At 53.0% G+C, this 15,426-nt stretch overlaps 1 protein-coding gene across 1 annotated transcript; it reads left to right on the top strand.

Annotated features, from left to right (window-relative positions):
* The first annotated feature begins 2,854 nt into the window (after positions 1–2,854).
* Positions 2,855–4,411, top strand: LOC144952191 (uncharacterized). The gene has a single exon (XM_078882595.1). It carries the CDS (start codon positions 2,855–2,857, stop codon positions 4,409–4,411), a length of 1,557 nt encoding a protein of 518 aa, XP_078738721.1.
* Positions 4,412–15,426: the final 11,015 nt, after the last annotated feature.

Below are 15,426 nucleotides of genomic sequence, written 5' to 3'. Positions count from 1 at the left end.
TTTCCCGCCGCCGGGCCTCCGATGAGCGCGGTTGGCTACGTACAGTGCGAAAGAAGTTCAACATACACACACACATAGCACGGTTGGCTATGTATGGTGCGAAAGAAATTCAACATACACACACACATAGCACGGTTCAATAGGTACGGTGCAAAAAAAGTTCAACATAGGGCAGTCCTCAACTTACAAACCGGTGACCCGAGTTCGATTCCCAATCACGACCAACACCAATGACGATTATCCGAATGGGTGCTGGGTCTCTCCTTGGTCGACTCAGCCTTAAATGAGCACCTGGTGCGGTGTGTAGTAAACATCACCACTGGAGAGACAAAGACGGCCGGGCGTGGTGCTGCCCACTCACCCCCTCGTGCGCCACTGTGCCGGCCTTCATAGGCGCTGCTACTCGTTGGCTGCACTTGCCCCAAAAGTCTGCTAGGGTTATACGAGTGGATCTTTGTCTTTTTGGTGTGTGTATCCGTATGTCTGTGTGTGTATCTGTGTTTGTGTCTGTGTTTGTGTCTGTGTGTGTGTCTGTGTTTGTGTCTGCGTGTATCTGTCTGTTTATCTGTGTGTGTGCGTCTTTGTGTGTATCTGTGTTTGTGTCTGTGTGTGTGTCTGTGTGTGTGTGTATCTGTCTGTTTATCTGTGTGTGTGTCTTTGTGTGTATCTGTGTGTGTATGAGTGTTTGTGTCAGTGTGTGTGTCAGTGCGTGTGTCAGTGTGTGTGTCAGTGCGTGTGCCAGTGTGTGTGCCAGTGTGTGTGTCAGTGCGTGTGTCAGTGTGTGTCTCGGTGTAAGTATCAGCGTGTGTAATTGTGGTGACTCATTTCATTCCTTCCGACAAGCAAGCCAACATCGGTACTCAAGTGAAAATAAAACGGACTTTGTCGATACATGTTCATTTATTTTTTACTTGACTATACAGCGTTTGTTACAGTATCACGTAGCGATGTACAATATCCCTTATTATTTATGACTTTAACAATCCTTCGCTCTTTTTGTTGAACCGTAACACGTTTCATAACACTGACCATGTGGGCATTCAAACAGCGGCACGTTACGTTCCGACTTACGAGCAGTTCGACTTACAAACGTGCCCCAGGAATGAATCGTGTTCATAACCCTAAGAATTCCCTCTTGCGTTCCGACTTATGGACAGTTATACTTACAAACAGTTAGACTTACGAACGGGCCACAGGCATGAATTAGGCTCGTTACCCGATGACTGCCCTCTTGTGTTCCGACTTATGAACAGTTCGACTTACGAACGGGCCTCAGGAATGAATTAGGCTCGTTACCCGATGACTTGTATTCCGACTTATGAACATTTCGACTTACGAACGGGCCCCAGGAATGAATTAGGCTCGTAACCCAAGGACTGCCCTCTGGTGTTCCGACTTACGGCCCTTTCGACTTACCAACGGGCCCCAGAAACAAATTAGGCTCGTAACCCAAGGCATGCCTGTACATATGTACGTACAGCATCTTGAGAAATATTCTCAAGACTCCTGCGTTAAAACGAGCTCATTCTCAAACTAGATTCAAAGCTTTGTGTTGCAATCAAAACGTCGTATTCTATGATTATTTAATTGCATTTCATTATACGTGACGTCACCGAAAGAACCAAAGAGTGAGCTCATTCTCCTCTGTCACCTCCACCAGCACCTCCAGCCGCTCATTAGTTACCAGTCACCTCTGCCGCCTCCTAATAATAAGACGTAATTAGTCGAACCGTCTCCTCGTTGGGGCTCTGCTTGGATGCAGGTACATCTGAAGATCTGCAAAGGATACAACTATCAACCACCATCACCACCAGACCATCGCCGATCCTGATCTGCAACTCACCACCACCTCACCCAGTATCTCTGATCTGCATCCATCACCCACCACCACCATTTCTATCTCACCCAGTACCTCTGATCTTGATCCATCATCCACCACCATCTCACCCAAGTATATCTGATCTTCATCTATTACCCACCATCAGAAGCACCACCACGATCAACGCTGCAACCAGTATCTCTGATCTCCATCCATCACCCACCACCACCATCACCACCTCACCCAGTATCTCTGATCTCCATCCATTACCAACCACCACCATCACCACCTCACCCAGTATCTCTGATCTCCATCCATCACCCACCACCACCATCACCACCTCATCCAGTATCTCTGATCTCCATCCATCACCCACCACCACCATCACCACCTCACCCAGTATCTCTGATCTCCATCCATCACCCACCACCACCATCACCACCTCATCCAGTATCTCTGATCTCCATCCATCACCAACCACCACCATCACTATCTTACCCAGTATCTCTGATCTCCATCCATCACCCACCACCACCATCACCACCTCACCAAGTATCTCTGATCTTCATCCATCACCCACCACCACCATCACCATCTCACCCAGTATCTTTGATCTCCATCCATCACCAACCACCACCATCACCATCTCACCCAGTATCTCTGATCTCCATCCATCACCCACCACCACCATCACCACTTCACCCAGTATCTCTGATCTTGATCCATCACCTACCACCACCATCACCACCTCACCCAGTATCTCTGATCTTCATCCATCATCCACCACCACCATCACCACCTCACCCAGTATCTCTGATCTTGATCCATCATCCACCACCACCATCACCACCTCACCCAGTATCTCTGATCTTGATCCATCATCCACCACCACCATTGCCTCATCCAGTATCTCTAATCTTCATCCATCACCCACCATTGGCTTTGCCACCACCATCTGCGTCACCCACCACCACCATCACCGTCCCCCACCACCACCACCACCAGCACTTAAAGTGCTTCATCATCTCCACCGCTATGGAGTGGAACTCATCATCGTCATCGTCGTCGTCAGAGGCGTCTGTCTCCGGCACGCTCATCTTGATCGCCGGCTTGCTGCGAGAGCCGGCTGGCACGCGGCCGCTCGTCTTCGCCGTCGTCCTCATCTTCTACTCCGTGGCGCTCGTCGGCAACCTGCTGCTGTGCGCTGCCATCTACCGGGACGCGCGCCTCCACAGGCCCATGTTCATCCTGCTCGCCAACCTGGCCATCAGCGACGTCGTCGGCTGCTCCGCCACGCTGCCGCGCATCATGCGCGACCTGGCCGCGCCCAACCTCATCACGGTGCGCGAGTGCGTCGCCCAGATGATAGCCATCCACTTCTACCGCGCGCTCGAGTGCTTCGTGCTGTCCGCGATGGCGCTCGACCGCTACGTGGCCATCTGCAGGCCGCTGCGCTACCACGGCCTGGCAACAAACGGGCGGGCCCTCGCCGTGAACGCGGCGGCCGCAGCCGCATCGGCCGCGCTCGTCGCCCCGATGTTGGCGCTCGCCCTTCGCCTGCAGCTGACCGACTGCCCGCGTCCCAAGCTGGTGCCGACCGCTCACTGCGACAACATCGCGCTGGTCAACATGGCCTGCAGCGACGGCAGCGTCAACAACGCGTACGGGGTGGCGCTCACCACCCTCACCGTGGGCTCGTCTCTCGCTGCCGTCGTCTTCTCGTACGCCTGCATCGTCCACGAGTGCCTGGCGAGGCGCGGCCACGGCGACTCTTCTTCGAGTGCCGCCGCCTTTGGAAAATCCACCGCCGCCAACGACGCCGCTAGGAGCACCTTTACAGTTGGGCCTAACACCTCCACCAACACCACCACCACCATCGGGAACAACTCCACAGTTGGTCCCAACACCACCACCAACAAAAACACCACCACCCCTTGGAGGACCTCCACAATTTGTCCCAGCACCTCCACAGCTGGTCCTAACACCTCCACCAACAGCACCACCACCGGAAACACCTCCACAGTTGGTCCCAACACCTCCACCAACACCACCACCAGGAACACCTCCACAGTCGGTCCCAGCACCTCCATGAACACCACCGCTAGAAGCACATCCGCAGTTGGTCCCAGCACTTCCGCCGATACCGCCACCACCGCCACCACGGGGGGCTCCTCCACCATCGCGCCCAAGACCCCCATCGCCATCGCCACCCCAGGCGGCACCGGCGACGCCTTCCCCGGCGAACCCGGCTGCGTCACAGCCAGCGTCCCCATCGCCGGCAAGGGCAGCAGGGCCCAGCACAGCAGGGCGGTGAGCACGTGTGTCACCCATCTTCTGGTGCTCGCAGTCTTCTACGCGCCGCTCCTTTTCGCGGTTGTCTACAACCGCGTGGACAAACTCGTGCCCATACCCGCGCCGCTGCGCCAAGCCCTCACGTGCCTCTTCTACGCAGCGCCGCCCGCTCTCAACCCCGTCATCTACGGCCTGCGCACAGGCGCCATTAGGCGCGCCGTGGTCGCAATGGTGCCGCGCCACCGGACCGGGAAGGGTTTCCAGAGCTCCACCCTGAGCCTGGTCTCCAGATCTGTGTAATGATCGCGATGGTGGTGGTGTTGGTGTTGGTGGTGGTGATGATGACGATGGTGGTGGTGATGTTGGTGATGATGATGGTGGTGGTTGTGGTGGTGATGATGATGATGCAGTTGATGATGTTGATCATGGTGATAATGATGGTGGCTTTTACGGTGATCTGTCTTTTCATCCATCTGTCTGTCTGCATGCCCATCTCTCTCTCTCTCTATTGGTGGTGATACCTGCCTGGGTATTTTGTGCCAGCAAACACTCCACACCTTAGCTCCCCGTTGGTGATGGAGCAGTTGTGGAGATAGTGGAGAGTTTCCCATGCCTGGGCAGTGTGCTTAAAACCAGCTCCGGTTTGACAGCAGAGGTTTCACTCCGAATCAGTCTGGCAGCATTATATTTCCATTGGCTGTGTAACGCTGTGTGGAAGCTATCTGGTCTGTCACTCCGTACGACGCTTTATGTCTTCTCAGCCACAGTCATGCCCTCCCATCTCTATGCTTGTGAAACGTGGACCCCTCTAATTGAACATCTGTGCTGGTTAGAAACATTCAGGCTGGCATTTCTACGATCCACCCTGAGTTTAACCAGGCTGGATTGTGCGAGAAACTCACAAATCCTTGAAATATCTGGACACATTCCCATCAGTGAGTTGTTCTCGCAGGCAAGGCTGCGTTGGCTGGTTAATGCAGTCCGCATGCCCAGTCACCGCATGCCTAAACAGGTTCTGTTAGGCTGCATAGAGGGGGCTAAATGGGCACAACATGGGCTGGCGAAGAGATGGAACTGATGCGGTATGGGAGGATGTGGAGCTGAGTGGACATGCCGACGACTGGTACCGGCGGTGTCAAGATCGGCCTCTGTGGAGGAGGCTCGTGAACGATGCTGCTACTGGGCAGTTGGAGGCAGTCGCCCTCCAGTAACAACAGAGGGCAGAGGAGCGACGCTCACAACAACCAGCGGAGCGCCGGGCGGCCAAAACGCAGTAAGTTGGCACAGTAGGGGGGTACAGCTGATGGTGCTTCTACCGGTCATCTCAGTCAGTAAACCCATGGCACCTGGGTCTATCCCCGAGATCTCATCCGGTCAGCGAGCTTTCCGTACGTCACGTGGGCTCAAAGTGCACCTGGCCTGAGACAGGTGCCGTGGTGATGTCACCGTCAGTGGCGAATGGCGGGTAATGGTATTGGTTGGCAGTGTTGGTGGAGATTACGACAATGACGGTGATGATGATGATGGTTGTGGTGACGATGGGGGGAGGGTGGTGCAAGCGATGGGGCATGCGCGTGTTTTTTTTTCTGATCAAAATATTCCGATCCTGAATAAAGTTAAACACGCACAGAGTACAGTTGGCTATGTACGGTGAGAAAGAATATTCAAAATGCAGGACGCCACGTAAAGAAGCCCCCTTGGAGACGCCCATCAACACATTCCTGCGGAGGGAGCTGGTAGGAACGTTTGGTTGCTCGGTCAATGGCCAGGGTCAACGGCGGCGTGGTGTATTCCGAAAATATGGCCGACTGTGAGGGCGGGCACAAGCCGGCGTGAGTAGGTTACACGTTGAGTTTTATAAGGGCACCACGGGGTGACCAGCCCCTTCCCACCCAGCCCCACCCCTCCCACGCCCCACCCACCTCCCCACCCAGTCCCACCCATCCTCCCCACCCAGCCCGACCCACCCTCCCCACCCAGCCCCTCCCCACCCTCCCCACCCAGCCCCTCCCTCCCCACCCAGCCCCTCCCTGCACGACGGACGGACGGACACAATAATCCCCTGTGGGCTGGTGGAACCAGTGGGTTCCTACCAGTATAAAGAGGTTAAGCATTTTATTTTCTCACGTCAATGTTGTAGTTACGGCTCTGCGAACAGTCCGCCCTGATGTCTTCCACCGTGTCGCTCCACGAACAGTCAGCCACGATGTCTCCAACCTCGTAGATGTTGGTCCCCAGGCCATTGGTCAGGCTGCGGGCCTTGCTGTGGCTTATAAACTCTCTCGGCACTGCCCTTAATTGGACAGTGCCCTCCACCCTGATTGGGCCACGCGTCTTCAACGATCTAAACTTGTACATTGCGCTGTCCCCCTCTACAGCGCCCCAAGGCCACATGTCCCTCCAATCATCGCAACTTGTGCATTTAATGAATTATCTATACAGCACCCGGCCGGCCCCTTGTTATTAATTATCTCAACGTGTACACTTTTACAATTTCTCTCTTTACAATCGCCCTACGCACACGTAGCACGGTTGTCTACGTACGGTGCGAAAGAAGTTCGACATATACACACACATAGCACGGTTGGCTATATATGGTGCGAAAGAAAATCAACATACACACATAGCACGGTCGGCTATGGATAATGCGAAAGAAGTTCAACACACAGCACTGCACGACTGACTACCTATAGTGCGAAAGAAGTTCAACACACGCGCACACAGACAGTGGTAATGGCTTAACGACACGATAAGAGACTGGTGCCAGACCGGATGTGACGCGTCACTTAAGCTCCAATTGGCACTACGAGACACACAGAGAGAGCAACGTGGAACGCAACACGTGACGACCCGTTGCAGTTGGACACCCACCCACCCACTACTACCGAGGCTGGGGGGGGTGTGGCAGAGGTCGCAACCGGGTACCCGATACCCGTAGCCTACCCGATACCCGGCTACCCGTACCTGGCCGGGTACGGGTACCCGTTTGCGACCCTGGTGCGGCCGGGTACAGGTACGGGTAGGCCGTGAGTCACTGGTGAGTAACCATGATTGTCACTCATTTCCCAACGTCTTGTCTCTTCTCACAATTCAAGTTCCTAGAATCAACTCACCCGCGCCTGCAATATGGCTTCATCCCAGAGGTCGCAATCAGGTACCCGATACCCGTACCCTACCCGTACCCGGCCGGGTACGGGTAAGGTACATGTACGGCCGGGTACGGGTACGGGTACCCGTTTGCGACCCTGGTGCGGTCGGGTATGGGTACGGGTAAGGAATCAAAACCCGTTTGCGACCTCTGGGGTGTGGTGGGGTGGGTGGTTTCTACCCATGGGATCGCAACGACGACCAGGACGACGACGATGACGACGATGGAACAAAAAACAGAGCAGCACCGAGGGATGTTTTTAATCGGCGCGGGAATTGTCGTCTTCCTACCACGTGGGGGAGGGGAGGGGTGGGTCTCCGCCTGGTGGCCAGTGGGCCGGACGTGACGCGTTACGATCTCAGTGACGCTCATAATGACCACACCCCCTTCCCCCCGCCGAGTTCTACACCCACGTCACACACGCACACAGGCAACCAATCACACACAGGCACACACGCAACCGATCACACACACGCTTGCAAACGATCACACACACGCACACACGCAACCAATCACACACACGCACACACGCAACCGATCACACACACACACGCTTGCAAACGATCACACACGCGCTCGCAACCAATCAAACACACACATACAACCGATCACACACACGCACACAACCGATCACACAAGCACACACACACGCAACCGATCACACACACACAACCAATCACACACACACAACCGATAACACACACACACGCAACCGGTCACACACACAACCAATCACACACACACACACACGCACGTGTGCGCACGCAATCCATCTCAAAGACCACGCCCCCTAGGATAGCCTCTTAACAGACTGTTGGGTCAAGTGCTGTTAGTAGCGAGTAGCGGCAGCGCCTATGAAGGCCGGGCAATGTGGCACACGATGGGGTGGGTGGCCAGCACCACGCCCGGCCGCCTTTGTCTCCCCAGTGGCGATGTTTACAAACTGCACCAGGTGCTCATTTGAGACTGAGCCGACCTAGGGGAGGCCCAGGACCCGTTCAGATAATCGTCACCTGGTAGCGGGAATCGAATCCAAGTAGCAGGGCCCATACACAGACAAAGATCCCCCATGTAGCCTCTAACAGACTGCTGGGGCAAGTGCTGTTAGTAGCGAGTAGCAGCAGCGCCTATACACAGACAAAGATCCCCCGTGTAGCCTCTAACAGACTGCTGGGGCAAGTGCTGTTAGTAGCGAGTAGCAGCAGAAACTATGAAGGCCTTCTACTGTGGCACACGAGTGGGGGGGGGGTGGTCAGCACCACCACGCCCGACCGCCTTTGTCTCCCCTAGTAACGAAGTCTACTACACCACCGGACCAGGAACGCGTTTGAGGCCGAGTCGACCTAGGGGAGGCCCACGACCCGGTTCAGGTAATCGTCACCTGGCCGTGTCGGCCCCATGAGCGTGAAACGATTACTGCGGCTCGACAGGGTTCGTAGCGCAGCGCGTCAACCGCTGTACCACCGCTCCCCCCCCCCAACACACACGCACATCGCACCCCCCCTCACCCCCACCCCTCACCCCTCACCCCCACCCCTCACCCCCACCCCTCACCCCCACCCCTCACCCCAACCCCTTCCCCCCAAGGGTTCAGAGCCCCCAAACGAGTGGGTTTGTTGGCGTGGGTGTAGAATAGGGGGAAGGTGGGGGGGGGGATATAAGACAGCGTCTCTGTTGTTGCTGCTTCTGCTGCTGCTGCCACAGTTGTTGCTGGTTCATGGTGAGACACTTCTCTACGTTGCATGCAAACCGCTGTCTCTTTTGTTCCACGCGACCTCTCCGTTACATTAACCGTTGTCTCTCTGTTCCAGTCAACTTGTGTCTCTCTGTTCCACACAACCTGTGCCTCTCCACTACATCAACCATTGTCTCTATGTTCCAGTCAACTTGTGTCTCTCTGTTCCACACAACCTGTGCCTCTCCGTTACGTTAACCGTTGCCCCTCCTGTCCAGTCAACTTGTGTCTCTCTGTTCCAGTCAACTTGCGTCTCTCTGTTCCAGTCAACTTGTGTCTCTCTGTTCCAGTCAACTTGTGTCTCTCTGTTCCAGTCAACTTGTGTCTCTCTGTTCCAGTCAACTTGCGTCTCTCTGTTCCAGTCAACTTGTGTCTCTCTGTTCCAGTCAACTTGTGTCTCTCTGTTCCACACAACCTGTGCCTCTCAACTACATCAACCATTGTCTCTCTGTTCCAGTCAACTTGTGTCTCTCTGTTCCACACAACCTGTGCCTCTCCGTTACGTTAACCGTTGCCCCTCCTGTCCAGTCAACTTGTGTCTCTCTGTTCCAGTCAACTTGCGTCTCTATGTTCCAGTCAACTTGTGTCTCTCTGTTCCAGTCAACTTGTGTATCTCTGTTCCACACAACCTGTGCCTCTCCGTTACATCAACCGTTGTTTCTCTGTTCCAGTCAACTTGTGTCTCTCTGTTCCACACAACCTGTGCCTCTCAACTACATCAACCATTGTCTCTATGTTCCAGTCAACTTGTGTCTCTCTGTTCCGAACAGCTTTGTCATTCTTTTGCTGCCACATCTGTTGCTGGTTCATGGTGAGACATTTCTCCCCGTTGCACGCAAACCGCTGTCTCTTTTGTTCTACACGACGTGTATTTGTGTGTGTCTCTGTCTGTTCCAATCAACTTGTGTCTCTCTGTTCCAGTCAACTTGTGCCTCTCAATTACATCAACCGTTGTCTCTCTGTTCCAGTCAACTTCTGTCTCTATGTTCCAGTCAACTTCTGTCTCTCTGTTTCACACTCAACTTGTGTCTCTCTGTTCCGAACAAGCTTTGCCATTCTGTTGCTGCTACAGCTGTTGCTGGTTCAGGGTGAGACATTTCTCTACGTTGCACGCAACCGCTGTCTCTGTTGTTCCACACGACATGTATGTGTGTGTGTGTCTCTGTTCCAGTCAACTTGTGTCTCTCTGTTCCACGCAACCTTTCCCTCTCCATTACATCAACCGTTCACTCTCTGTTCCAGTCAACTTCTGACTCTTTGTTCTACGCAACTTGTGCCTCTCTATTACATCAACCTTTTGTCTCTATGTTCCAGTCAACTTGTCTCTCTGTTTCACACAACCATTCCCTCTCCATTACATCAACCGTTGTCTCTATGTTCCAGTCAACTTCTGACTCTCTGTTCTACGCAACTTGTGCTTCTCAATTACATCAACCTCTGTCTCTATGTTCCAGTCAACTTGTGTCTCTGTTTCACACCCAACTTGTGTCTCTCTGTTCCAATCAACTTGTGTCTCTCTGTTCCACACAACCTGTGCCTCTCCGTTACATCAACCGATGTCTCTCTGTGCCAGTCAACTTGTGTCTCTCTGTTCTATACAACTTGTGCCTCTATTATATCAACATTTGTCTCTCTACCTGTTCCAGTCAACGTGTCTCTCCCTGTTTTACGTTGCACACAACATTAGTGCTACTCTTCCATACAAACTCTGCCTCTCTGTTCCACAAAACCTTTGTCTCTCTGTTCCTAACAACCTCTGCATCTCTGCTCAACACAGAATCTGTCTCTGCTCAATCTAAACTCTGCCTCTCTGTTCCACACAACGTCAATCTCTCTCTGTTCCGCACAATCTCTGCAGCTATTCCACACAAAATATACCTCTGTTCCACGCAACTTTTGTATGTGTTCCACACAACCTCCGTCTTTTTATGTTCCACACAACCTCTGCCTCTCTGTTCCACACAACTTATGTATGTGTTCCACACAACCTCTCTCACTCTTTGTTCCACACAACCTCAGTTTCTCTCTCTGTTCCACACAACTTCTGTATGTGTTCCACACAACCTCCGTCTTTTTATGTTCCACACAACCTCTGCCTCTCTGTTCCACACAACTTATGTATGTGTTCCACACAACCTCTCTCACTCTTTGTTCCACACAACCTCAGTTTCTCTCTCTGTTACACACAACTTCTGTATGTGTTCCACGCAACCTTTGTCTCTTTTTATTCTACACAACCGACGTCTCTTTTTCTTCCACATAACCTCGGTTCTCTCTCTGTTACACACAACTTCTGTTTCTGTTCCACACAACCTGTGTCTCTGTTCAACGTCTGTCTCTGTTAGACACAACCTGTGTCTCTGTTCCACACAACCTGTGTCTCTGTTCCACACAACATCTATCTCTGTTTTACACAACCTCTGGTAGTCAATGGGCAATGTTAGACGTCTATGGTCAATGTTAAAAGTCTATGGGCAATGCTAGTCTATTGCCCATGTTAGTCTATTGGCAATGTTTGTCTGTGGGCAATGTCAGATGTCTATGGGCAATGTTAGACGTATATGGGCAATGTTAGACGTATATGGGCAATGTTAAAAGTCTATGACAATGCTAGTCTATGGTAAATGTTATTATATGGGCAATGTTAGTCTATTGCCCATGTTACTATATGGGCAATGTGAGTCTGTGGGTAATGTCAGACGTATATGGGCAATGTTAGACATATATTGGCAATGTTAGACGTATATGGGCAATGTTAGCCATCTATGGGCAATGTAAGTCTATGGGAAATGTTAGTCTGTGGGCAATGTTAGTATATTGACAATGTTAGTCTATGGGCAATGTTAGTATATTGACAATGATAGTCTATGGGCAATGTGAGTCTATGGGCAATGTGAGTCTGTGGGCAATGTTAGTCTGTGGGCAATGTTAGAATATTGACAATGATAGTCTATGAGCAATGTGAGTCTATGGACAATGTTAGTCTATGGGCAATGTTAGTATATTGAGAATGATAGTCTATGGGCAATGTGAGTCTATGGGCAGTGTGAGTCTATGGGCAGTGTGAGTCTATGGGCTATGTGAGTCTATGGGCAATGTGAATCTATGGGCAATGTTAGTATATTGACAATGATAGTCTATGGGCAATGTGAGTCTATGGGCAATGTGAGTCTATGGGCAATATGAGTCTATGCGCAATATGAGTCTATGAGCAATGTGAGTCAATGGGCAATGTGAGTCTATGGGCAATGTGAGTCTATGGGCAATGTTAGTATATTGACAATGTGAGTCTATGGGTAATGTTAGTCTATGGGCAATGTTAGACACCTATGGGCAATGTTAGACGCCTATGGGCAATGTTAGACGCCTATGGGCAATGTTAGTCTATGGGCAATGTTAGACGTCTATGGGCAATGTTAGTATATGGGCAATGTTAGACGCCTATGGGCAATGTTAGACGCCTATGGGCAATGTTAGTATATGGGAAATGTTAGTCTATGGGCAATGTTAGTCTATGGGCAATGTGAGTCTATGGGCAATGTGAGTCTATGGGCAATGTTAGTCTATGGGCAATGTGAGTCTATGGGCAATGTGAGTCTATGGGCAATGTTAGTCTATGGGCAATGTTAGTATATTGACAATGATAGTTTATGGGCAATGTGAGTCTATGGGCAATGTGAGTCTATGGGCTATGTTAGTCTTTGGGCAATGTTAGTATATTGACAATGATAGTCTATGAGCTATGTTAGTCTTTGGGCAATGTGAGTCTTTGGGCAATGTTAGTCTTTGGGCAATGTTAGTCTTTGGGCAATGTTGAACCTCTCTGCAGTAAAATGCCGTTGGGTCAGCTGATGTGTGCAGGCCAGACCTTTATGGGACAGTGACAATGAATATGCGGGCAGGACCCTCCTGCAAGCGAGTTCCCTAGACCTGTTGGGGGGAATTCCACGTTCTTATGACGGGGGCACTTTTCTCATCGCAATTTTCGGCACACTCTTGATATGAACGTTGGACTTCTTTCGCACCGTACGTAGCAAACCGTGCTAATCGGAGGTGTGTGAGAAAGAACAACAACCTAAACACATCAACAACAACAACAACAACATGCAGTTCTAAAGATTGGACCACCGATTGATATGGGAACTCGCAACCTTCCAATGACTCATCATCATCATCAGCAGCAGCAGCTTCAGCACTAGAAGCAGCAGCAACATTGTTAGCACCATCAGCGTCATCATCATCAGCAGCAGCACCATTATCATCATCATCAGCTTCAACATTACGAGCATCATCATCAGCAGCATTAGCACTAGAAGCAGCAACATTGTTAGCACCATCAGCGTCATCATCATCAGCAGCAGCACCATTATCATCATCATCAGCTTCAACATTACGAGCATCATCATCAGCAGCATTAGCACTAGAAGCAGCAACATTGTTAGCACCATCAGCGTCATCATCAGCAGCAGCAGCACCATCGGCGGGATGGATGTCGTCTGTCCCTAGAATAGCGGCTGCACGGCACTGCTGATGAACGGGGTGGATGTCGCGTTGGCTCCGGCTCAAACCGCTCCGCTTTGTCAACATCGGAACAGAGAGTGTCCCGGTTGAAGCTGGGATCTCCCCGCGAGGGGTTTCCCGAGGTGACCACCCCCCCACCACCCCCCCACCAACCCCCCCCCACCAACCTCCCCCACCAATCACCCCCACCAACCCCCCCACCAACCTCTCCACCAACCTCACCCCCCCCCCAACAACCTCCCCACCAACCTACCGACCAACCCCCCCACCACCAACCCCCCCCCCACCAACCTCCCCACCAACCCCCCCCCCCACCAACCTCCCCACCAACCTCCCCACCAACCTCCCCACCAACCCCCCCCCCACCAACCTCCCCACCAACCTCCCCACCAACCCCCCCACCAACCCCCCCCCACCAACCCCCCACCAACCTCCCCACCAACCTCCCCACCAACCCCCACCACCAACCTCCCCACCACCAACCTCCCCACCAACCTCCCCAACAACCCCCCCACCAATCACCCCACCAACCCCCCCCCCACCAACCCCCCCACCAACCCCCCCCCCACCAACCCCCCACCCACCAACCCCCCCACCAACCCCCCCCCACCAACCCCCCACCAACCCCCACCACCAACCTCCCCACCACCAACCTCCCCACCAACCTCCCCAACAACCCCCCCCACCAATCACCCCACCAACCCCCCCCCACCAACCCCCCACCCACGTGTAACGCGCGTGGTTGTGGTCGTGGTAGCACTTGCCCCGACAGACCGCCAAGGCTAGCCGGGGTAGCTTTGTCTTTGTTTGAAGCGTGTTAGCGCTACGAACCCGGCGGCTCGAGTTCGATTCCCGCTCACGGCCAAAATCAGTGACCGGTGCTGGGCCTCCCCTAGGTCGACTCAGCCTAAAATGAGTAACCTGGTGCGGTGTGTAGTAAACATCGCCACTGGGGAGACAAAGGCGGCCGGGCGGGCGGTAGTATCCGGCTGGCCGTGCAAAGCAAACTCAACAAAGACAAAGATCCCCCGTGTAGCCTGTGACAGACCGTCGGGGCAAGTGCTGTTAGTAGCGAGTAGCAGCAGCACACGACGGGGTGGGTGGCCAGCACCACGCCCGGCCGCCTTTGTCTCTCCCCCAAGTTGCGACGTTTGCTCCAACACCGCCACCAGGCGACTCATTATTCGAGGCCGAGTCGACCTAGGGGAGGCCCAGCGACGGGTCCAGGTGACCGGCCGTGAGAAGGGAATCGAACCTCCGGTTCGCGCGGTGGGTTTCGTAGGCGCGGCCTCGCTAACCGCTGCGCCACCACTCAACGCACACACAGACACACACACAGACACACACACACACAGACACACACACAGACACACACACACAGAGGCACACACAGAGACACACAGAGACACACACACAGAGACACACAGAGACACACACACACAGACAGACACAGACACACACACAGACATACACACAGACACACACACAGACATACAGACACACACACAGACATACAGACACACACACACAGACACACAGGCACACACACAGACGCACACACACAGACACACAGGCACACACACAGACACACACACACAGACACACAGACATACACACAGACACACACACAGACACACAGACACACACACAGACACACAGACACACACACACACAGACACACACACACACAGACACACAGACACACAGACACACACACAGACACACACACAGACACACACACAGACGCACACAGAGAGAGAATAAACAAACGACACTCCACCTGCGAAGACACCCGCAGCGTCAGCGACTGGCCGCTCCGGTCATTAGCACCGAACACACACGGGGACAGAGATGCAACCCCCCCACACACACACTGACACACAGACACACACACTGACACACACACAGACA

The sequence above is a fragment of the Lampetra fluviatilis genome, chromosome 66, assembly GCF_964198595.1.
Source record: "Lampetra fluviatilis chromosome 66, kcLamFluv1.1, whole genome shotgun sequence".
NCBI lineage: Eukaryota > Metazoa > Chordata > Hyperoartia > Petromyzontiformes > Petromyzontidae > Lampetra > Lampetra fluviatilis.
The sequence above is the reverse complement of the archived record's forward strand: the minus strand, read 5'-3'. Positions and strand labels throughout refer to the sequence as shown.

Coding starts and splice junctions, on each gene's coding strand:
- LOC144952191 (XM_078882595.1), top strand. CDS start 2,855: ATGGAGTGGAACTCATCATCGTCATCGTCGTCGTCAGAGGCGTCTGTC.